Source organism: Caenorhabditis remanei, chromosome I (genome assembly GCF_010183535.1).
Source record: "Caenorhabditis remanei strain PX506 chromosome I, whole genome shotgun sequence".
Lineage (NCBI taxonomy): Eukaryota > Metazoa > Nematoda > Chromadorea > Rhabditida > Rhabditidae > Caenorhabditis > Caenorhabditis remanei.
The window spans coordinates 7,683,752-7,704,015 of record NC_071328.1 but is presented as its reverse complement, the minus strand read 5'-3'; the positions used below and the strand labels follow the sequence as shown (position 1 = coordinate 7,704,015).

Sequence of the window (20,264 nt, the reverse complement as noted above, 5' to 3'; positions counted from 1 at the left end):
ACTATTAATAACAGTACTCATATCAATATCTGATGCTCAATTCGAAGATGGTCGTTTATGTTTTTGTAAAGGGGATGAAGCTGTCGAACCGTGTGAATGTTCACAGTTACGTACCATTGATAAATTGAACAATGAACGAATCTTTGATAAACTTCAAAAATTGCTCAAAAAGGATTTCTTCCGATTTTACAAGGTGAGTATTACATGGTTTTTGAGATAATTGACCCAGTAGTCGAGTTTGATATAAACATCCGCGAGTTCTAAGACATAATTTCCAAAAAATCATTTTTCAGGTGAACATGGATAAAACATGTCCATTCTGGGCAGATGATCGTCAGTGTGGTACCAATCAGTGTGGTATCGCATTCTGTGACGATGAAGTGCCGGCTGGTCTACGTCGCCGAAATGCAGTGAATATGGTACGGCGTAGTTCATCACATGAAAACACACATGAAAATCATAAAAATCACAACAATAACCGCTGGAACGACTCGGCTACAATAGCTGTCGTTCAGGTGGATGAGGCGGTTCCAACGTCGTCAAAAGAAGCAACAGAAGACAAGAAAGAATCAGAATCGGAAGAATGTGTCGATGCTGGAAATAACATTGATCCAATGGATCGAACACTTCGTGACGATGAGAAACGACAATTGGACGCGATGGATCATCACGACGATGGATTGGAAGACAAGTTCTGTGAGATTGAAGGTGATTACTGTAGTTTTTAATTGAGAAGCAGAAAACCTAAAAGTGCATAAAATCTCTTGTCTGAAAAATTGGACATTTTTACTATTCGTAGTCAACTGTGATCGTTTCGTAGATTAACACGCGTTTTTTTTTCTATATTACATATTTTTAGTACACAAACAAACACAAAAATTCTCTTTTTTCGATTTTTTCATTTGCCCACCTGCTCATTCTCATAATACCAATCATTTATTTATTTTTGATGAAATTCGAATACAATACACAATGTATATTGATATTGGATGCCCTACACTCCCACACGGTCTTTTCATAAATTGTATATACATACTCTCATCGCCCATTTTTGAAAACATAATGTTATGTGAGGAGGGTATATGAGTAATTGGAAAATGGGAAAAATATGAAAACCCTGGAAAATGTATTAGTCTGAAACGAATAGCTTGCTTATTCCAGATGACGAATCGGAGGGCATGCATTATGTGGACCTGTCAAAAAATCCGGAACGATACACTGGATATGCTGGAAAATCACCACAGAGAGTATGGAAAAGCATATACGAGGAGAATTGTTTCAAGTAAATAATCAGACTGGAGTATTGTGACACAATTTCTTCTTACAGACCGGATCCGAAATTCGACAAGAACTTTTTGATCAATCCCAGCAATTTTGGTGAGTTTCATAGTTCCGAAACGTATCATTCTAAACAAAAGTTGATTTTGATTCCTGATTCAATAACTAATTTTTGAAACCATTCATAACATGTTCTCCCAATATGAATCACATAGATTTAACAAAAAATAATGATAATATTCAGAAGGTACGTTGTATTCTTATTCACGCTACTCACTACCATTGCCTACCTGATAATCTGGTGAAGGAATTGATATATTGAAGTCTATCTTTCCTCTTGTTAACATTTTCACTTTGTGTCTGTCCTTTGTGTCCTTAAACTCACAACACCAACCAGCAACACAATCAACACTGCTTTTTCTTAAGAAGACCGCTTTTGAATTGAACTTTTTTAAATTTCTTATAACTAACCGATTCAATGTTTGTCTTTTACGGGAATTTTGTTTATAAGATACCTTTGTCAACTGGAATTCCATTCGAATTTTTTCGGGTCTGTTCAGGCTTCTCCATTTGAATGGAACTCCTACTTGCTATACTTTGTCGTTTCTATTTTATCTATTTTTCCATGTGTTTTGGGGGTTCTTCTTCCTTCCCCAAAAATAGTTATAATTTTCAGGAATGTGCTTGGAGAAACGCGTTTTCTATCGTCTCATTTCCGGACTTCACTCCGCTATCACAATCTCAATTGCAGCATACAATTACAAGCCACGTAAGTAATATCAGAATCTCTTTGAAACCTTTTTCATATTCTCATTCCTTTCTTTTTCAGCTCCACCATCCCTTGGACAATTCGGTTCACAAATGGGAACGTGGTTCCGTAATACTGAAATGTTTGCTGGTCGATTCGGAACAAAATGGTCATGGGAAGGTCCACAACGACTTCGAAATGTATATTTCATCTATCTTCTGGAACTTCGTGCTCTTCTGAAAGCTGCCCCGTACCTCCAGAATGAGTTATTCTATACAGGAAATGATCAAGAAGACGCAGAAACAAGAAAAGCGGTTGAAGAACTTCTTGAAGAGATTCGATCATATCCAGATCACTTTGATGAATCTGAAATGTTCACAGGAGTTGAATCACATGCAAGAGCACTTCGTGAAGAATTCCGATCTCACTTTGTCAACATTTCGAGAATTATGGATTGTGTGGAATGTGATAAATGTCGTCTGTGGGGAAAAGTTCAAACACATGGAATGGGAACGGCGCTAAAAATTCTTTTCTCCGATTTACCACATTCACATTATAAGCAAGATGCATCCAAGTTCCAGTTGACTAGGTACTGTTATATAGAATCCTAACGGAATCGTTTGAAGAACCAATTTCAAAGATTTGAGTTCCTTTCCATTATATTTGATTTTCAGAAACGAGGTGGTTGCACTTCTGCAAAGTTTCGGACGTTACTCTTCAAGTATTATGGAAGTTGATAATTTCCGGAAAGATATGTATCCAGAAGGACAAGAAACAACAAAGAAGAAGGATACTCGAAGGAATAACAATAAAATTGATCTGTAGTAATTAATTATCAATGTTTTTTGCCATGAATAGTCTTTTTAATGGTTATGCATTAGTTTCACTTTTTTCTGCTTTTCTCTCCCAATGATTTTGCTCTATTCTGCGTTATTATGTTTTCTCTTTTCATGCGTCTTTTTGATATGGGTCCTTTTAATTATATTTGCACTGTTTGTTGTACATATTTAATTTAATATTATCAGAATTTTGAAATATAGCATGTTTTGATGAATTTATGCTTTGGATGCTTAAGGGAGAACATGGCAAAAGAATTTATTACAAGCTTTTTGAAAGTTGCAGAAAAATGTATAAGGGGCCCGCTTGTGGGAAAATACAGCAAAAATAAAGCTTCTTAAATGATTAGGTCAACATAATAAGATTTTCAGTCCCAAATTTCCAGGTTTGATTGATCGAATCGTTTCAAATATCGATTTCTCAATGTATACGCTGATATTTTGGCCTGACGGGATCGGGTGAAAACTCCTTTGTGATTTCCAACTGCACGGGTTGTCGCTGAAAAGAATCAATGAGGAACAGCCCAGTTCAGTCTCTGAAAACTCACTCATTCCAGTCATGAAATCAGCGAAATTCCAAATCATTTCACCAGTTATCGTATGATCTTTATGCAATGCATCGAATGCATGATGCGTTTCTTGGATCACTTCATTCTGATATTGCTCCGAAAAATCAACAGAAGGCTCTTGATTTAATCCCGGAATACTGTCTGCACCGTATTCTGTGACAATGATTGGCTTATGGAACGTCTCTCTCCAAAGAGAAATATCCCAGTAGACACTCTGATTGATCCATGGAATATATCTGAAAGTGTCTTTCGTTCTGTGTGTCCGGATGTCCAGAATGTCCTACCCCATATCAATATACCATCCATAATATCGATTGACACAAATGAAATCCATCAGATCTGCCGTCTCGTCATTATCAAAATTAGTTGGTCCATATACAGTAGTCACCGGACGAGTACGGTCAATTCCGTGGGCGGCGTCGACGAGAGTTCTGAATTTCTTAATGAAGTTTTTTTCATGAGATGGAAAAAAGAACTCACTTGAAATAAGCTCTACTCTCTTTCTTATTCGTATTGGGCTCATTTGCAAGTGACCAAGCAAACACTGATGGATGATTCTTATCTCGGTCAATCATATCAGTCAACATTTTAACGTGTAAATTGTTGTTTGCTTTTGAGAATCCTCTGAAATAATGATAAAAGGAACACTTTTAGGACTCAGAAAGAGAAAGTAAACATACTTCAACCCGACTGCTGGCGTTTCCACAATAACTGCGATTCCACGTCGATCATTCTCGAACATTCTCTCTTCTGAATACGGGTAATGAGTCGTTCGATAACAGTTTCCACCCATCCATTCCAACAGATTCAAGTCTTTTGTCATGACAGCTTGATTGAATCCTCGTCCAATCAACTCAAAGTCCTCATGCATTCCGAATCCAAGACAATAGAATGGTTTCGAATTGATAAAAATCTGTGAATCCGACCATGTGACAGTCCTGAATCCGAAAGTTTCTCTATAAATATCCACCAGTTCTCCATCAGAAATCAAAGAAATTTCCAGATTGTACAGATTTGGATCACCCATTCCACGTGGCCACCACAACTTTGTATTCTCTAGTTTTCCTTCTCCTTTTGTTTGATTCGTGGAGTAAACCTTAATCATTGAAAATGAGATAATTTCTTTCAAAAAAGGGAAATCACTTACAACATTTCCATCAGAATCAAACATTTTCACTTCAACTTTAACTCCATCCAAACTACTTGCAGCTGTTTCGAAATAGAACGATCCAGTGTGATCAGCAACAATATTTATATTTTGGATATGAATTGATGGAATTTTCACTAATTGAACACTTCTCAAGATACCAGCATAATTGAAGAAATCGAAGTTTCCAACGTTTTTGACAGCGCCATCTGGAAGGCGGGAGAGCTGAAAATAGGAAATGAGAAAGAGGGAATGAAGGTCTCTGGTTGGAAGTTTTCTAGTCTGAAACCGTAAAAAAAAACTAATAAAAAGAAGGAGTCTTACAATTCTTCCACTAATATTTCTCTGTGCAACTCTTTGATAATTGAAGTCTCCTTGAGGAATCGTGGACCATGAGAGTGTATTATTGACAGCTACAGTAAACTGAAAAATGCGGAAATTGAAAACTCTATAAATTCAGAAAATAATAACCTTATTCTCTGCTCCAAATTTGATTTGTGAGGACACATCGACTTCAAACGGCAAGTGTCCTCCGGTATGTGAGGTGACTTTTTCAGAGTTCACGTACTGAAAATATAGTAATTGAGTGAAATGTTTATTCCAGATCTGTGTATAGAACTCCGGAATTTTCGTAAAAATATATATAGATTTTATCATAAGCAACAAACAGGGTTTGATTAGAAACATTTTTTTTTGAACGTATCCGGTACTGCATAATGCCCTATTCTATTTCCTAAATCCCTATAACTTACGACAACAGCGAAGTAATTAACAGATGCAAATCTTAAGACATGTCTCATATTTCGATCTCTAAGAGGAACAAATTCCTTCTTTTCATACCAAACCCATCCGATATGATCTCGAAGTTCACTCGAAGTACCAATATCATTATAGGCACATGGTACGGGCATTACTGTTGCATTCTGGAAATATGTAATGGGTCTGAAAGTCTGTTTATCCGGATGTCCACTCACATTAAACTTCTCTAAATCCAATGTATTCCATTGGTTACCAATTCCAATATCTCCTCCATTATGTGGTTCTCTTACAAATGTCCATAAACCATCTAGTGAATCGAATGTTCGAATTTCGTTCTTTTGAACATGAAGCAGGCAATTCGAAAGGGAAATTAAAGAGACCAGAAGGAGTTGTATGGGTAGGATTACCTTGGTTTGAGAAGACGTCATTCTGAAATTGAAATATTTGGAAAGTTTCTTTGAAGAGAATGAGAACACAGCAGGTGAACCGTTTTAAATTTGGTAAATCACTACAAATTCGAGTGGAAAGGAACCACGCCTGTTGCGAACTAGTTTCGATTTTAAAAAGAAACAAAGTAGTTCAAAAGGTGATAAGAAACAGTGAATTGATCTTTATCTTTCGGAAAGAAGAACGCCAATCAGATGGGTTAAAGAGAAAAGAAAGGGATAATTAGGACAAGAGAAAGTGACCGGAGAGGAAGAGGAAAAGAAGTTGTTGAAGAGAAAAAAGAGGTCGGAAGAGGAATTATTTATCACCTCAATTCAAATGAAGACGTGAAAAATGAAAAAAGATGATTGTAAGAATAGATTCTTGAGTGTCTGTCTGTGTGTTCGTTTGTCCTGAAATCTAAATAAACAAAATGTTTATAATTTCAGTCAAATAGAGCACCCGGGAAGTAGTAAATTCAAAGCAAAAGTCCTGGATTTTGAACTTGAAATGCCGCAAAATGTTGCGTTGTTGCAGAAGAAAAAAACTGATGTTTTCAGTCTGAGCCATACAAAAATATAGACTTTCAAACAATCGTACAATTTTCAGAACTCGATAAACTTGCCGTTCATCTATGAGTGAATGGTATCTATCAACGTGGAAATGGCGTGGGTTTGTGTAGGTAAACATAATTAAGGCAATTGGCAAACATTGTTTTGAGTGTGCCAATACACACATTATTAACTTTTTATTTTAGAATCAATCTAAGCACTTTGACAGACTGGAACTGACTTTCAGAGAATCTGGGAGATCAGTTCTACTCAAGAAAGTATAAATTGGATTCAGAAGTGAAACAAAGATCGAAAAAAGGACAGAAAAAGGACGGAAACGAAGAAGTACATATTTTATTGTCAGTTTATGTGATTCTTTCTTCAACAGACACATCGTTTAACTGTCTTAAAACATTTTCTGATGGATGATTGACCTGGATTTTATTATATTTGAATTCAACTTCCTTCTATTCATTGTTTCTTACAATCCGTCTGTGTGTCTGTCTAGATGTCTATAAAACAACAAAAAAAAGAAGAAAAAAGGAACGAATGGAAGATTAGAATGAATGTGTTTGGGTATAAAGGGAAAGGGTAGAATAGAGATTGTTGCATTTCCATTGAATAGTAACAAGTGAAACTAGTAGGATTAGATAACAACCAATGGGGTCAACCAGTCACAAATAACAACACTGTTTTTATTTGAACGAAGAAAGGAGATGGTTCTGTTAATGGGATCATACATTATGCTAAGTGGAAAAACGGTTTTAAGGTGCCACTATGAAAATTCGAGAGTGCTACAAATTGTTTTGGGAGGTCACTGTTCTGATTATGTGCCAATAATTTTAACTTTCATTGGATCTAACCGAAAGCTTAAACTTTGGAGTTGACAACTATCTACCACGAGCGCTGTCTAGAGAATGGCAGAGTTATTTCTCTTGAAGCGTTTTGACTCCAAAGACAAAAGAAAAACTTTCCAGTCTTTTTGTTTTAATTATCTGAAACTCTCTAGAGAAAAACTTCTCCAGAAGAGCTGTAAAAATGAAAGTTGCAAGTATGGGGTGTCAATCGGAACACTCTTTCAAAATTCGGCATCGTCTTCTCAATCCTCACTAGTTCAAAACAGTAGGTTTCTTTTTTTTAAAGTTTTTTGTAAGATTCGTGCTAAAACAAAACATATTTCAGTGGGACTACGGATCTAGTTTTTCTACACACTACTATGTACCTGAAATGACATTCCGAAACTCTTCAGAAATCTGAAAAACTAGAAAAATGGGATGGAAAAGTAAAAGTAATTTGAACTTGATGACTTTCTCCTTTCCTATTTTTGAAAATTTCAACTTGTATGTGTCCCAGTTTTTTGTATCATTTTCCTCCTCTTTTCAATTTTGTCTCCGGAAAACTGGTTTCAATTCTTTATGTGTCCACTTGTTAAAAGAAGACACTTGAATTATACATTGGGATGGAAAAATGAAATGAATCGAAAGTTTTCAGTCTGAAAAAATATCACAAAAATGGCTAATTTTTCAGTCTGAAAACTGTTCTTTCTCTTCGAAAAAGTAGAATTGAATTGTTTTTTTTCCACAAAATTTTTAATAAGTTAGAGAGAAATAGGACGGCGAATACAAATACAAGGAAAAGAAGTTTTCAATAAATTAATTCAACGATAAGGATCAAAAATTGTTAGGCAATATGTGAGGAAAATATGACGGAAAGTGGTTGGAGCAAAGGATTCATGGATCACAAAACGACATTACAATGGAAGAAAAAGTAATGTGTTTTCTGAAATAACATCTCATTCTCACGGATACAAAGTCAACAAGAAAAACGCTTTTCGTTACACTAGCGTGCTCCCGATATTCAATATTCCATCTGAAATAAATCCTGGTAAAAAAAGAGTCAATTTCTGAAAATAAAGACTTCCTCCTCGGAGTGCAGACAAGAAAACAAGAAAATCACGAGCTCTGTTGTTTTTCTTTTCTCGAATATTTATAAATATTTTATTTTCATCAAAAGTTTAGACAGTGAATTGTTTAGAGTTGAGCCAATCAAATTGTTTGGTTCTTCTTCTCTTGATCAATTCAATTTTTTATTTTCATTATTATTGTTGAGATCGAACACATTTCCCGCAAACTTCTGGAGTCGGTAGATGCCAATATGATGAAGAAACTGAAAATATTCCAGAATACACGTATGAAACAATTGGGATTAGAAGTTCAATCAGAACAACACCCACCCCTTCAACATATTCAAAAAGTTGATAATTTCCATAAAACTGCTGATCTACTCGAGGTTTTCTCTTCAATCGAGCATATGGTCCCATCGATGGATTCATTACGAATTCAGTTAGAATCTCCATCATTGACGTGTGTTGGAGGAGATTCTCGTAGAAATCGGGAGCCATTGCTCTCAGTTTTGGAAGATCTCTTCCTGGAATATATGGGAAGTCGTGATGTTCAACGTGGTATCCAACATTGAATGTACACAAATTCCATAGGCCGTAATAACTGAAAATAAAAATATACGGTATTAGGTCACCGGGGTGAAGTAAGAATGAAAACTAACCTGAATGTTTCTTGATCTTCTTTAAATGCATAATGTTCTGAAATGAAATGTCCAGCACTTGGATGTAAACCCATACTGATAATTGTTCCGAATAGAAGATATATTAGAGATTTCAGTCCGAAAAAGTGGAGAATCGCCAAGTCGAATGATATCTGGAAATAGATTTTTTCTTCAAAAAAAAACAACTTTGCAGGGAATGATCTTGCAAATGGTACTATTTCAGCGGCCATTCAATCTCAAATTTTAGCTTTGTAACTCTTTGATTCTAGTATTAAACTATGAGATTTTGAGCTATTCCCGCTAAAGCCACACCATTGTCATAGACTACACTTTGAGAAGTAAGTGTAATTTTCTAATCGTGAGCCATACCTGTATCACTGCATTCAGAATCTCCATATCAGTCGGTGCTTTCTTGTAAATTATCAATGGACGGAATGCATAGAAGAATGGTTGCAATGTCAACCACAGAAGTTTTTTTGGAGATGTTGTGAAAAATTCTGCTTCAAAAGTTGTCGGAACATCTGTATCCAGACCATCTTCTCCTGAAAACAAATATTTTTTTTGGTTTGTATCCACGAAATCCAATAACTTACCTAAATATCGATGATGTTCCACATGATATTTCTTAAAAGAAATAGATATTGGAACGGCAATCGGTAGATTTGCCCACATTCCAAAGAATCGATTCTTCAACGGATGTTTATTTCCGAATGCAGTATTATGTGAAATATCATGAATAGCCAAAGTCATTGCATGATTTATAATTCCTCCACATAAATAACCTTCCAGAAGAATCAATATCCAGTCGGCATCTTGTAACAGCCAGCACATAAATATTTGGAAAAGAACCATACTAGAAACGACATATTTTAGAGAAGGATCCACTCCGAATAACTGAAAATTGGAATTTTAGAAAAATGAGTATTCTGTGAGGACATCCGGTCAACGGAAAATATATTCTTACCGTTTTAACTTCTGGATATTTCTTCACAATCGCCTCTCTTCGACTCATATGCGGCTGCTCTGTGAGTGTCCATATAAAATCATCTCGGCTTACTGATTGACCCATTTTTTGAGATTCTTCTTACGAGATCTGAAATTTCAGGATAATTTGAAAATGATGTAGAGGAGATGAGTAAAAAGTTTAGAACATCAATTTCAAGATTCCTTATAAATGCACAAAGTGGGCGGAGTCGAGCTTTTCTCCAATTATGAAATGAGTGGAGTCGTTTGTCAGCAGTTTCAAATGATAATTCAAGCATTTGAAAACTAGAAAAAAGTGACGAATACTTGAGAAACTCCAGTTTTCACAGATGATTCATAGAGCAAGCTGCTAACAATAAAATACCGTAAACCAAAAGTGGGCGTGATCGGAAGAATGGTGTCTGACGAGAGGGATCATCTGAGCACCTGCCACTACTCGCTAACTAGAAATTCAGAAAAAGAAGAATCTCGTTTTAGGGAAGATCTCCACAAAGATCAGAGCCACTACTAGACAGTGAAACATGACAAAAAAAGTATAATTTCTGCAGATGATTCACCGCTAAAACGAGCACAAAACATATATGCACAAAAAATATACCAATAGGTAATCAGGAAGAGAGAACACATAAAATGATGTAGTTTTTAGTCGGCAAAGGAATAGAAAAAGTAGATAAGAAAACGAATATAAAAAAGATGGTGAATCAGAAAAAGAAACAGAGGTATGAGACGGAGACCATTGACACACTATTCTGTTTGTTCTTGAAGAAGAGCAAAGAGTACGCAGACAAGGCGAATAAGAGGCATTCCAATAGAAGAAAGAACGAAGGATCAAATTTTGTAAAAAGAAAAAGTTACCTGATCTTTGGATGGTTTTTCTTGGGACGAGAGAATAGGGAAAGAAGCCGAAGTTCAAGACACACATCATTTGAAAGGTATCTTTTCGGGGAGACCATTCGGAACTGATCCTTGTTTTCAAAGAATCAAATACTTGATGAAATTGGGGTTCGGATAATCATAAATTGAGTGTAAACCTTTTCCTGAAAATCTACTTCAGGTACTACGCGTAATGAAAAACCAAATCAAAATACTGTAACAACTTCCTAATAGACTCGGTCACGATTTTCAAAAATTGAGATGATGTTTTGAGATCCCCTCTTATAAAAACTCCATCAATGAAAAATCTCAAAACTGTGAAAGAAGATTATTAAAATAAGGGAATGAAAACTCAGATTCAGGAGTTCTTTCGGGAAAATTTAAAGTATTCGTATACTCTAGTAGGATGGAAAATCGTGAGGTTTCCAACAATAAAGTGAATGCAAATCTCCGGAAATTGAATCCCTAGAAAATCCGAAAATGGGAAATTGGTTGGTTGGCTAGCAACCGTAAGACGCACTCTCATTTTGGGTGCTCAGTAGTCGAAATTGGTTCTTGAAATGGGGAACTCAGACTTTGTTGAACAATTGCGGAGTTGGTAATAAATATGGATTCAGTTTCAAAAAGATAAGAAGCAAGTTTTCAAAAAAAACCTGCATTTTACTCCAGGAGGTTTCTTTTCAACACAGAAAGTGTGATTCATCCGAGACAGAACCTGGGTAACTACAACATTTACACAAGTCACGGTTCTTAGAACACGGAAAATCTAGGAAGAAGAAACATGAGGAGAAAGTGAAAAGGAGAGATTCCAACAATACGAGAGAAACAAAATGAATGGAAAATTTTGGGAATTGAACACTTAGGAAAGGAGAAAACGAGACGGGATATTGGTTGGTTAGCAACGGTTATTTTGGTTGAATGTTGCCTTGCTACAACCAGAAATTTCCTTCTTCTTCTCCCATGTTGTGAAGCACTAAAGGGAGTGTGCTCCGTGGGAGCCGGCATAGTGCGCAAATAGATAGATTGTAGATGCAAATAGAGAGTGGAAGAGAAGAACTGTGTGTTAAGAAATAAGAGAAAATGAGTGGTTGAAGAGAATTATAGAAAGAAAAAATGTGGAGTTAGAGGGAGAGGAAACAGTAAGAAACATTGATAATACAAGAGTAACACTTTTTTGTTGTTGCACGTATTGGTCACTTTTGAGTGTGTCTGAGAGGATCGGAACATAGAACGGAGCATTCGGAAGCTCCGCCCTCTTTCGGACTAGTGAAGATATCTGTGGCATAAGGTCATCCGGATGGTCAGGTAATAGAAAAAACTCAATGAAAATTGTGGGCGGAGCTTTGTATATAATAAACTAGTTTCTAGAAAATGTACGTCCAGAATAATGAATGTAAATTTTCATTTCCGAATTTCGATTGCTTGCATCAAAAATGTTGTTTCATACAATTCTGCTCAACATATTCATAGCTCATCTGTTCACTGAAACTCGAGGAGAAGATAAAATAGGTACGGTTTGAAGAAAGGGGCGTGGTCTAGACATGAGACGATTCGAGTCGGTTCAGCAGTCAAGCGATTCAGATTTCGGTCAGATTTCGACCATAACCATGTACTTATTACAGAACCAAAGCATACTTCACTTTCCGATCGACTTGGTCTTTATTCTCTTTATTCGATGATCCCGTTGACTTCTGAATTCGATCAATATGTTGACTATCAGCTGATATTCCATTTCACAAACATGTCAGAATCAGAACTGTATAAGGGAAAAATAATGGAGATTGATTCATTGGGATGGTTGAATGGAAAACAGACAATTCATCACAAGTTACCGTATTTCATTGCAAATCCCTCGCTGCGGGTTCCTCATATTTCGAAGGAATGGTGTGATTCGAAAGATTTCTTCAATCTTGGATTTCGGATTCATCAGGTAGATCTAACACGATTACAGTAACAAATTTCATATCCAGACAACACGAGAACTCGGTCTCCCGTACCAGGTGAAATGTGCCACTTGTCATCCAATAATCGAAGGACTCAACAATATTTATTATCTTTTCCCTGAACGAGATTTCACTCAAATGCTCACAAAACTATCTATTGGAACACGAATGTTGGACAACCATCTGGATTACTGTAATCTCAAGGATTGTGAACAGAATCCGCGTGTCGCTGACTTTCAGAAATATCTGATTTCGAATGATTTAGATTTTGGAAAATGGACGAGATGGAGTGGTGAGCACGCGACGAATGAAGAGAATAGAGAGATTATGGGGACTCCTAATGGGGAATTGGCGGTTAGTTCTTCTCTAACTTTTAAGACACACTCTCTGACTCGTTCGAGCACCCGTAGGCACACAAAAAAAGTTTACCATCTCCGATTTGCCTATAATTTTGATCAATGATAGTATAAAGTGTTCTCAGTAAATTGGGTACTTTTTGGCCGGGTCCATCACCTGGGTACCTAGGAAAATCAAAAAATCGATATTTTTCGAAAATTTTTCCTGAAGTAGTTAGGAATGAAATCTCAACGGGAAATTAATGTAGACACTATTTTAAGCATTTTTTGTGTTTAGAAGAAAATTCCAGCTCAACACCTTCAATGTGAAAATTTTCAAAATGTGTGAAATTTTCGGGTTTTTTTTCATGAAATCGTTTTTATCTCGGCAGTGACACGACAAGACAGCGTTTTTTATTTGAAAATCTAAATTTACATGAAATTTGGTATCGGAAACATGTTGTCCCTACTCGTAACTCGGGGACCAAAGAACGGTTTTTGGGGGAAGAATGAGAAAAACTGGGATTTTAATTTTCGAGGTCCTCCGGTAAATCATTTTTGATGTTCCAAAACAAAGGTTTTTTGAATTTTTTTTATTCAATCATGTCATTTTTCTTCTGTCCCGACACAATTTTTGATTATACCACGAAAAAATATTCGAAAAAATTGAATTTTTTGAAATTTTGAAATTTTTTTCTGAAACGAATTATTTGAACTGAAATATGAAGGATAACATTATAAAATTAGGAGGATATGACTGAAACATAATTTGGGTTTATGAAACAACTGATTTCCATCATCGGGTCATCTGCAATTTACGTTTTCAAGATGAAATTCGGCGAAATGCTCAACTTGGGAAGTTGATGCAAAGGAACTTCATACTTGCAACGTTATTCGACTGAATAAAAAAAAAATTTCAAAATTTCAAAAAATTCAATTTTTTCGAATATTTTTTCGTGGTATAATCAAAAATTGGGTCGGGACAGAAGAAAAATGACATGATTGAATAAAAAAAATTCAAAAAACCTTTGTTTTGGAACATCAAAAATGATTTACCGGAGGACCTCGAAAATTAAAATCCCAGTTTTTCTCATTCTTCCCCCAAAAACCGTTCTTTGGTCCCCGAGTTACGAGTAGGGACAACATGTTTCCGATACCAAATTTCATGTAAATTTAGATTTTCAAATAAAAAACGCTGTCTTGTCGTGTCACTGCCGAGATAAAAACGATTTCATGAAAAAAAACCCGAAAATTTCACACATTTTGAAAATTTTCACATTGAAGGTGTTGAGCTGGAATTTTCTTCTAAACACAAAAAATGCTTAAAATAGTGTCTACATTAATTTTCCGTTGAGATTTCATTCCTAACTACTTCAGGAAAATTTTTCGAAAAATATCGATTTTTTGATTTTCCTAGGTACCCAGGTGATGGACCCGGCCAAAAAGTACCCAATTTACTGAGAACACTTTATACTATCATTGATCAAAATTATAGGCAAATCGGAGATGGTAAACTTTTTTCGTGTGCCTATGGTCAGTTGATCGATGCTCGATCGACTCGGAGAATGCGTCTTAATTTGTTTGAGTATCTTAAAAGCCAAGTAATGGTAAGAATTCTCAGATTCACTCTCGGTCGTCCGATGGATTTACCACAATGTGTGGAATGGAATTGAATGGAAATGTGGTCAGCAGTAATATATTTGTGAATGGAGATGTCGTTGGTCCAGATAATGGTGAGACGTGCGTGTTTTTCTCCTTACTACCGTAGTCTTTCAGGTGGATTATTCACCTATCAAAACTATGAGTCACTAGTAATTACTGTAAACTCAACCAAGGATAATAATCTGAATCTGGAACTTTTTGTATCATGGGATAACTGGGGTTGTTGTTCGGCATGTTGCTGTCCTGCGGCTATTTGTGGTCACGAATTTCAGACGACGTCTTCTGAATGGTAAGTGAGAAAGAAAAGAAAAAAGAGCATGTTGTTTTGTATTTTAAGTGAAAATCTCTTCTCCTCTCGTGCGCGAACCGGACATCTTTCAGTCAGAATGATAAATCGAGAAACGGTAAAATTCAGCATTCAGATACTAGCAATCTCCAACCCCCCATTTTCAGACAAATTCAAAAGATCAATCTCTACTGGAACTTCACAAACTACTGTCGATTCCACCGTATACCTATCGTGGAATTCCAGTATTCTCTTCACTTTTAAAGAAACCAATTCTGAAATTTTCGACGGATAAAATCAAGGAAATCATGATACCAAAATTTGTGGAAGATAATAAGAATAAAAGGTTTGTGCTTCATTTCTCTTGACTCCACCCTTTTCCAGGAACCTGTATAAATATATTTCTGAAGGTACGAATTCTCATCCGGAATGTTTGTCGAATCGGAATCGTGTAAATCAAACATTCAAAAAACGGACTGTCTGGAATGGGCACGCTGTCATAACATCTCTTTGGTAGACCGCACCTCCACCTCCTCCAGTCATAGATAATTTCAGGCTGAATCTGACGTGGAGTCATCTGAAAACGTCGCCGACGCATGTCAACTAGTTCATTTTGTGGATGTTCTTGTAGGAACTGAACATATGAAAGTGACGTTAGTTTTTAGTTTTTCATTTTTGAGTTAACGTTTGATTTCAGAGTCGGAGAGCATCAAAACTTACGAATTCGAATGGACAGTGAGGTTCACGATATGAAAAAGATTAAGGTATTACGCCCTTTTTCTGTCGGAGAAAGTTATTTTTTTAGGCGAAATGGAGAGTGAATCTTCGGAAACCGAAGAAATATGATAAACGTCGACCATGTCTTCTTCAAGGAGTCGTTCAACGTGACGATGAGATTTTAATTCTGAACTTCGCGGCTTTCGATTTGAAAATTGACTTGATTCTTGGTGATGAAAAGGTTCGGATTACCTTCGTCAACGCGAGAGCCTTCGAAAATGATCGAGTTGTCAAGTATAGTATTTTCTACTGGGCCCTCGCTATAGTTGGTAAGTAATGGGTATGGGTTTGCGTCAAGAATTTCCTATCAATGTTCCAGCATTCTTTTTACTCCTCATCGCCGCCGTCATTTTCATGCACCGGGAAAAAACAAGACGTCTAGAAAGAGTGATCAAATCAGTGACAGAATGAAAACAATATATTTTTAAAATGAATTAATTCAAATGACACAAATGAGATTCAATGAAATATATACGGCAAATTTCAATTTAGGGGTTACAATGATACTAATATAAAATGACTAGACTTTTCTGGGTCGCTTCGGATCCGCTAGAGAGGAGGAGGACGGCGTGGATGTGAGGGTTGGAGTTGTTGCAGTGGCCTTCCGCTTGCGAGCAGCAGCTGACTGAATCTGGGAAAAATGAAAATTATTCATATGTTTTATAAATATCCCACACAGAGGAAGCTTTAAAATTATTCGATATCAAATTTATCTCGACAAAAATGAAAAACCGGATTAAAAGTACTGGATATTATTATTCTAATTCATATGGGGCTATTCACAGAGAATAAAATATATATTTAAAAACCTTCGATTTTTTTATAGGATTTTTGTTATTTTTAACTATATTTTACTTCCCGTGAATAGTCCCATAAGAGACTTTGGCTTGGGGTGTTTTTTTAATTAAAAAAATAGAAGTTACCGTAGCAGCATCCTTCGTTCCGCTAGTATCAATGTAAGAAGTGATTCTTCGACTAGTTGCTGCCTGCCCTGGTCCACCAACCAAATCTTCATCAAGGCCACCTTCAGGAAGTTGTGAGATTCGGAAACGTGGGTCAATCTCAAAATCTTTTCCGTGTTCCTGCATTTTCATTCGTACAGATTCTAATTCGTATTCAGCTGTTTGCATTGCTGATTTTAATTCTTGAACAAGCATCACTTGTGATCGGAAATCGTTGTAAGTCTTCATAATCGATTCCGACGCGACTGGATTCATTTCTGCGGAAAAATAGAAACATAGCGTTTTTAATTATAATTTTGAAGGCTCGTCATATATTTGTTTAATAATAAATGTTATTATTAGCACGGCACTCTTCTTACAACCGCGGTCTACCGAAACCAAAGAAAATTGAGAGACTCAGAGAAAAAGAGACATTTTTCTAGTGCGTTTCGGTGGAGCGCAGTTGTAAGAACTGTGCCGAGCTAATATAGTCTAATACTTACCCATTTTGCATTTTTCCAGGATAACCTCAATATTTTTCAGTTTTTTCTGTCCGATGTTAGTAGGCAACTTCATTTCTTGCCCACGGAAATGAGCACCAGATGATTTGAATTCGGAGAAACGTAAAGCAGTGACAGATATATCCAATGGATTGAATAACGGTCCAACAGCCATCGAAATAGAACCACCTTTTACTCTGAATTGATTCTTTCGTTTCGCTGTAGCTGCACCAGGGAATCCAGCAGTTGATGGACTTGCTGGTTGTTCTGTCATGTTTATAAGCTTCTGGAGATCGTGCGCTTTCTTTTCTCTTTCCTTTTTTCTCAATTCAATGCGTCGCAATTCCGCTGTCAAATCTTCTTCTTCTTGTAATTGTTCTGCTGTTCGATTCCATTGCTTATTCAATTGTTCTTTTCGACGGCGCTCGTGTTCTGCGTCATATGCAGTTGGAGAAGAACTCGGATCCTGAAAATACTTTTTAAACTATCCATAACCAGTTTTCAGTTTAATTTCATTTCAAAATGTCTATTTAAAAATATACTTTCGGTTAGAACTTTTCTATGACAAAATTATGATATATTTTCAAAAAAAGTTTCCCAGATAAATTCACTCACTCTGAGAAGATTAAGCTCGTAGTTGATAGAATAAAATCTTTCCTTGAGATCTTCAACAGATCTATTCACTCCGAACATTTTACAATCGTAACGATCGAAAACAATTGGCCAGCGAATATCAAATCTACGACAAGTATCAAATAAATAATCAGTCTCCCCACGAGACCATTTTGCTATTTTCAAGTGGTTTTCGTACTCCTCATCCGTGTATGTTGGAATGTCTATCACCTGAAAAAATGTAATTTCTATAGGAAGACTATTAAATAATTTCACAGATGTGGGAGTAGAAGAACCCTATTTTTCAAAGCTTTATTTTCAGGTTAACTTTATGCGTTTTTCTTTAAAATAAGAAGTTTCTAACTTTTAGTTCCAAGAAAAAACTTAGTGTTACATTTAGTTCCTTTTTTAAGCCAAAATTTAGATGTCTACAAAGCGTATGTTTCTTGAAAATTCAATTTCTGCAGAACAAAATGCCGTACTTTGTTGAATTTAGAAAATGGATATGGGTTCATCGCTTCAACTTTGTCTGTCCGAACCCAATGATGGAGCATGAGACCATCGGTTCTTGCCTCATTTGTGAATGACATCCATTTGTATTTACGAACAGATCGGAATCCAGTCTGAAATGATAATTACGGCTTTTGATTATCATTGAAAGAGAATACGAAAATTATTATAAAAATTGCCTGAAACTTCTGCTTGTAGGTTTTCTTCACATCTGTAGGCATGACTGCTGTCAGATCTTTTCCTTTTATCAAATTGAACAACTCTCTTTTCATTCCTTCTGGTTTTCGGACGGCACTAGGCTTCGGTGTCTTTTTGACAACATCTTTTGGCACTTCGGAGCCTTGTAGAATTTGCTGTACATCTCCAATCATCTGTAAAAACAAACACTGCTGATGGATTAATCAAAAGTAATTTAAGCAACAACTAGAACAAGTTTTTCATTAATTCTTGCACTCTATTATCGAAATAAGTGAAAATAATCGGCAGAAATAGAAAAAAATTCTTTTGAATACAAATGGTGAAAGCTCGCTCCACTGGACTAAATTGGCTGTTTGATTCGCAGGTTGTCTCGTAGACTGAGTATTCAACGCTTAACCATTGCAAGTTTTTGGGGCGTTGGATTTTTTTTCAAAAAAATCTCTTTTTCAACGGTTTTCTTGTATTTTTCATGCTTTTCCTTGTATTTTTGATGAAAATATTGATTTTTAATAGTACTACCAAGTGGAAAGTCATATAGTTGAATGTATTCACTCGTTGTTCTTCGTTGTTTTCATCTAACCACTTTTTCTAATCAAAAATATGTTTAAACAACTTTCTTTCCAGCAATCAACCTGGCAATAGAGCACAGAAAGGCTAAAATCAAAAGATAGCAGTCCTTCAAAGCTCTTTAAAATCTACATCGAATCAACCATGGTAAGTTTTTTTTTAAAAATAAAATGTCAGTTACGAATATGGGACATTTAAAAAAAAAATTCAAAATGTGCTGTCACAGATCTCATTGAAGCCGTTTTCTATCAGTTTTGTAATAACCTCTATTCTTCATTAAACGGATTGTTTCAAAAATAAATTTCAGGCTGTCGCTTTCAAGAATGAGAAGGCTCTCACCGACAACTCGGAGCACCGCATCCGTTTGACTCTTACCTCTCAAAACGTCAAGCCGCTTGAGAAGGGTAAATTTTAGTAATATCCCTTTCTCTTCCAATCAAAGAGTTTCTAGTTTGCGCTCAACTCATCGACGGAGCCAAGAACGAGCACCTTATTGTCAAGGGCCCAATCCGCATGCCAACCAAGGTTCTCCGCATCACCACCCGCAAGACTCCATGCGGAGAGGGATCCAAGACCTGGGATCGTTTCCAGGTAGGGTTTTTCTTTTTTTAATCAGCCTAGCTGACCTCCTTATTTACATGTTCACCCTTTCACGAACGTGTCCGTGTGACAAAGGGGTTCGATTTTGGCGCCTCTCGTTTCTCAAAAATTGCGGAAGTTGAGAAGGACAAATTCACATGCGTTTTATCTATTATTAAAAAAGGTTATTTCATATCTAGAATGTGGCGTTTTTCTGTTATCCGAGAGGCAGAAAAGACTAGTCATTGTTGAACAAATTTTCCGAAGTTTGGTAAAACGCTTTTTCCAGTAGCTGAGGCACTTGTAGTACACCAATTTGTTTGTATCTTGATTTTATTTTACAGATGCGCATCCACAAGCGTCTGATCAACCTTCACGCCCCAGCTGAGGTTCTCCGCCAAATCACATCGATCTCCATCGAGCCAGGAGTCGATATTGAGGTCACCAGAGCCGACTAAGCGCCTTGGTGCGGCTGCAGACGGGTAACCGGCTCGACGTTCATTCATCACTGACTCTTTCCTTTTACCTTGTTTGTTGCTGCCCTTATGGTTTTGATTTGTTGTGTTGGAAGTGTTATGAACTAAAACTCATAAAACTTTTTATTAAATCTCGTGGAACTCT

The 20,264-nt window shown here is 36.3% G+C and overlaps 6 protein-coding genes across 6 annotated transcripts; 3 read left to right on the top strand and 3 right to left on the bottom strand.

Annotated features, from left to right (window-relative positions):
- Positions 1–299: 299 nt before the first annotated feature.
- Positions 300–2,851, top strand: GCK72_001489 (uncharacterized protein; the record flags this gene model as incomplete). Its single annotated transcript, XM_053722997.1, has 7 exons — positions 300–419; positions 516–708; positions 1,162–1,282; positions 1,328–1,377; positions 1,955–2,047; positions 2,108–2,615; positions 2,701–2,851. 7 exons carry the CDS (start codon positions 300–302, stop codon positions 2,849–2,851), a joined length of 1,236 nt encoding a protein of 411 aa, XP_053591642.1.
- A 379-nt stretch (positions 2,852–3,230) lies between these two features.
- On the bottom strand, positions 3,231–5,765 carry GCK72_001488 (uncharacterized protein; the record flags this gene model as incomplete). Its single annotated transcript, XM_003097655.2, has 10 exons — positions 3,231–3,361; positions 3,411–3,667; positions 3,716–3,862; positions 3,912–4,055; positions 4,112–4,527; positions 4,579–4,803; positions 4,903–5,001; positions 5,050–5,145; positions 5,331–5,501; positions 5,553–5,765. 10 exons carry the CDS (start codon positions 5,763–5,765, stop codon positions 3,231–3,233), a joined length of 1,899 nt encoding a protein of 632 aa, XP_003097703.2.
- A 2,647-nt stretch (positions 5,766–8,412) lies between these two features.
- On the bottom strand, positions 8,413–9,945 carry GCK72_001487 (uncharacterized protein; the record flags this gene model as incomplete). Its single annotated transcript, XM_053722996.1, has 5 exons — positions 8,413–8,818; positions 8,877–9,028; positions 9,246–9,418; positions 9,470–9,770; positions 9,841–9,945. The coding sequence occupies 5 exons, from the start codon at positions 9,943–9,945 to the stop codon at positions 8,413–8,415; spliced, it is 1,137 nt and encodes a 378-aa protein (XP_053591641.1).
- A 2,221-nt stretch (positions 9,946–12,166) lies between these two features.
- On the top strand, positions 12,167–16,147 carry GCK72_001486 (uncharacterized protein; the record flags this gene model as incomplete). Its single annotated transcript, XM_053722995.1, has 12 exons — positions 12,167–12,242; positions 12,356–12,663; positions 12,734–13,030; positions 14,633–14,744; positions 14,788–14,962; positions 15,011–15,077; positions 15,127–15,305; positions 15,370–15,472; positions 15,515–15,612; positions 15,657–15,699; positions 15,765–16,005; positions 16,056–16,147. The coding sequence occupies 12 exons, from the start codon at positions 12,167–12,169 to the stop codon at positions 16,145–16,147; spliced, it is 1,791 nt and encodes a 596-aa protein (XP_053591640.1).
- Positions 16,148–16,256: 109 nt separating this feature from the next.
- Positions 16,257–20,149, bottom strand: GCK72_001484 (uncharacterized protein; the record flags this gene model as incomplete). The annotated part of the gene is made up of 7 exons (XM_053722993.1): positions 16,257–16,367; positions 16,660–16,955; positions 17,181–17,643; positions 17,793–18,020; positions 18,272–18,412; positions 18,509–18,670; positions 20,015–20,149. 7 exons carry the CDS (start codon positions 20,147–20,149, stop codon positions 16,257–16,259), a joined length of 1,536 nt encoding a protein of 511 aa, XP_053591638.1.
- Positions 18,814–20,101, top strand: GCK72_001485 (uncharacterized protein; the record flags this gene model as incomplete). Its single annotated transcript, XM_053722994.1, has 4 exons — positions 18,814–18,861; positions 19,372–19,468; positions 19,516–19,655; positions 19,988–20,101. 4 exons carry the CDS (start codon positions 18,814–18,816, stop codon positions 20,099–20,101), a joined length of 399 nt encoding a protein of 132 aa, XP_053591639.1.
- Positions 20,150–20,264: the final 115 nt, after the last annotated feature.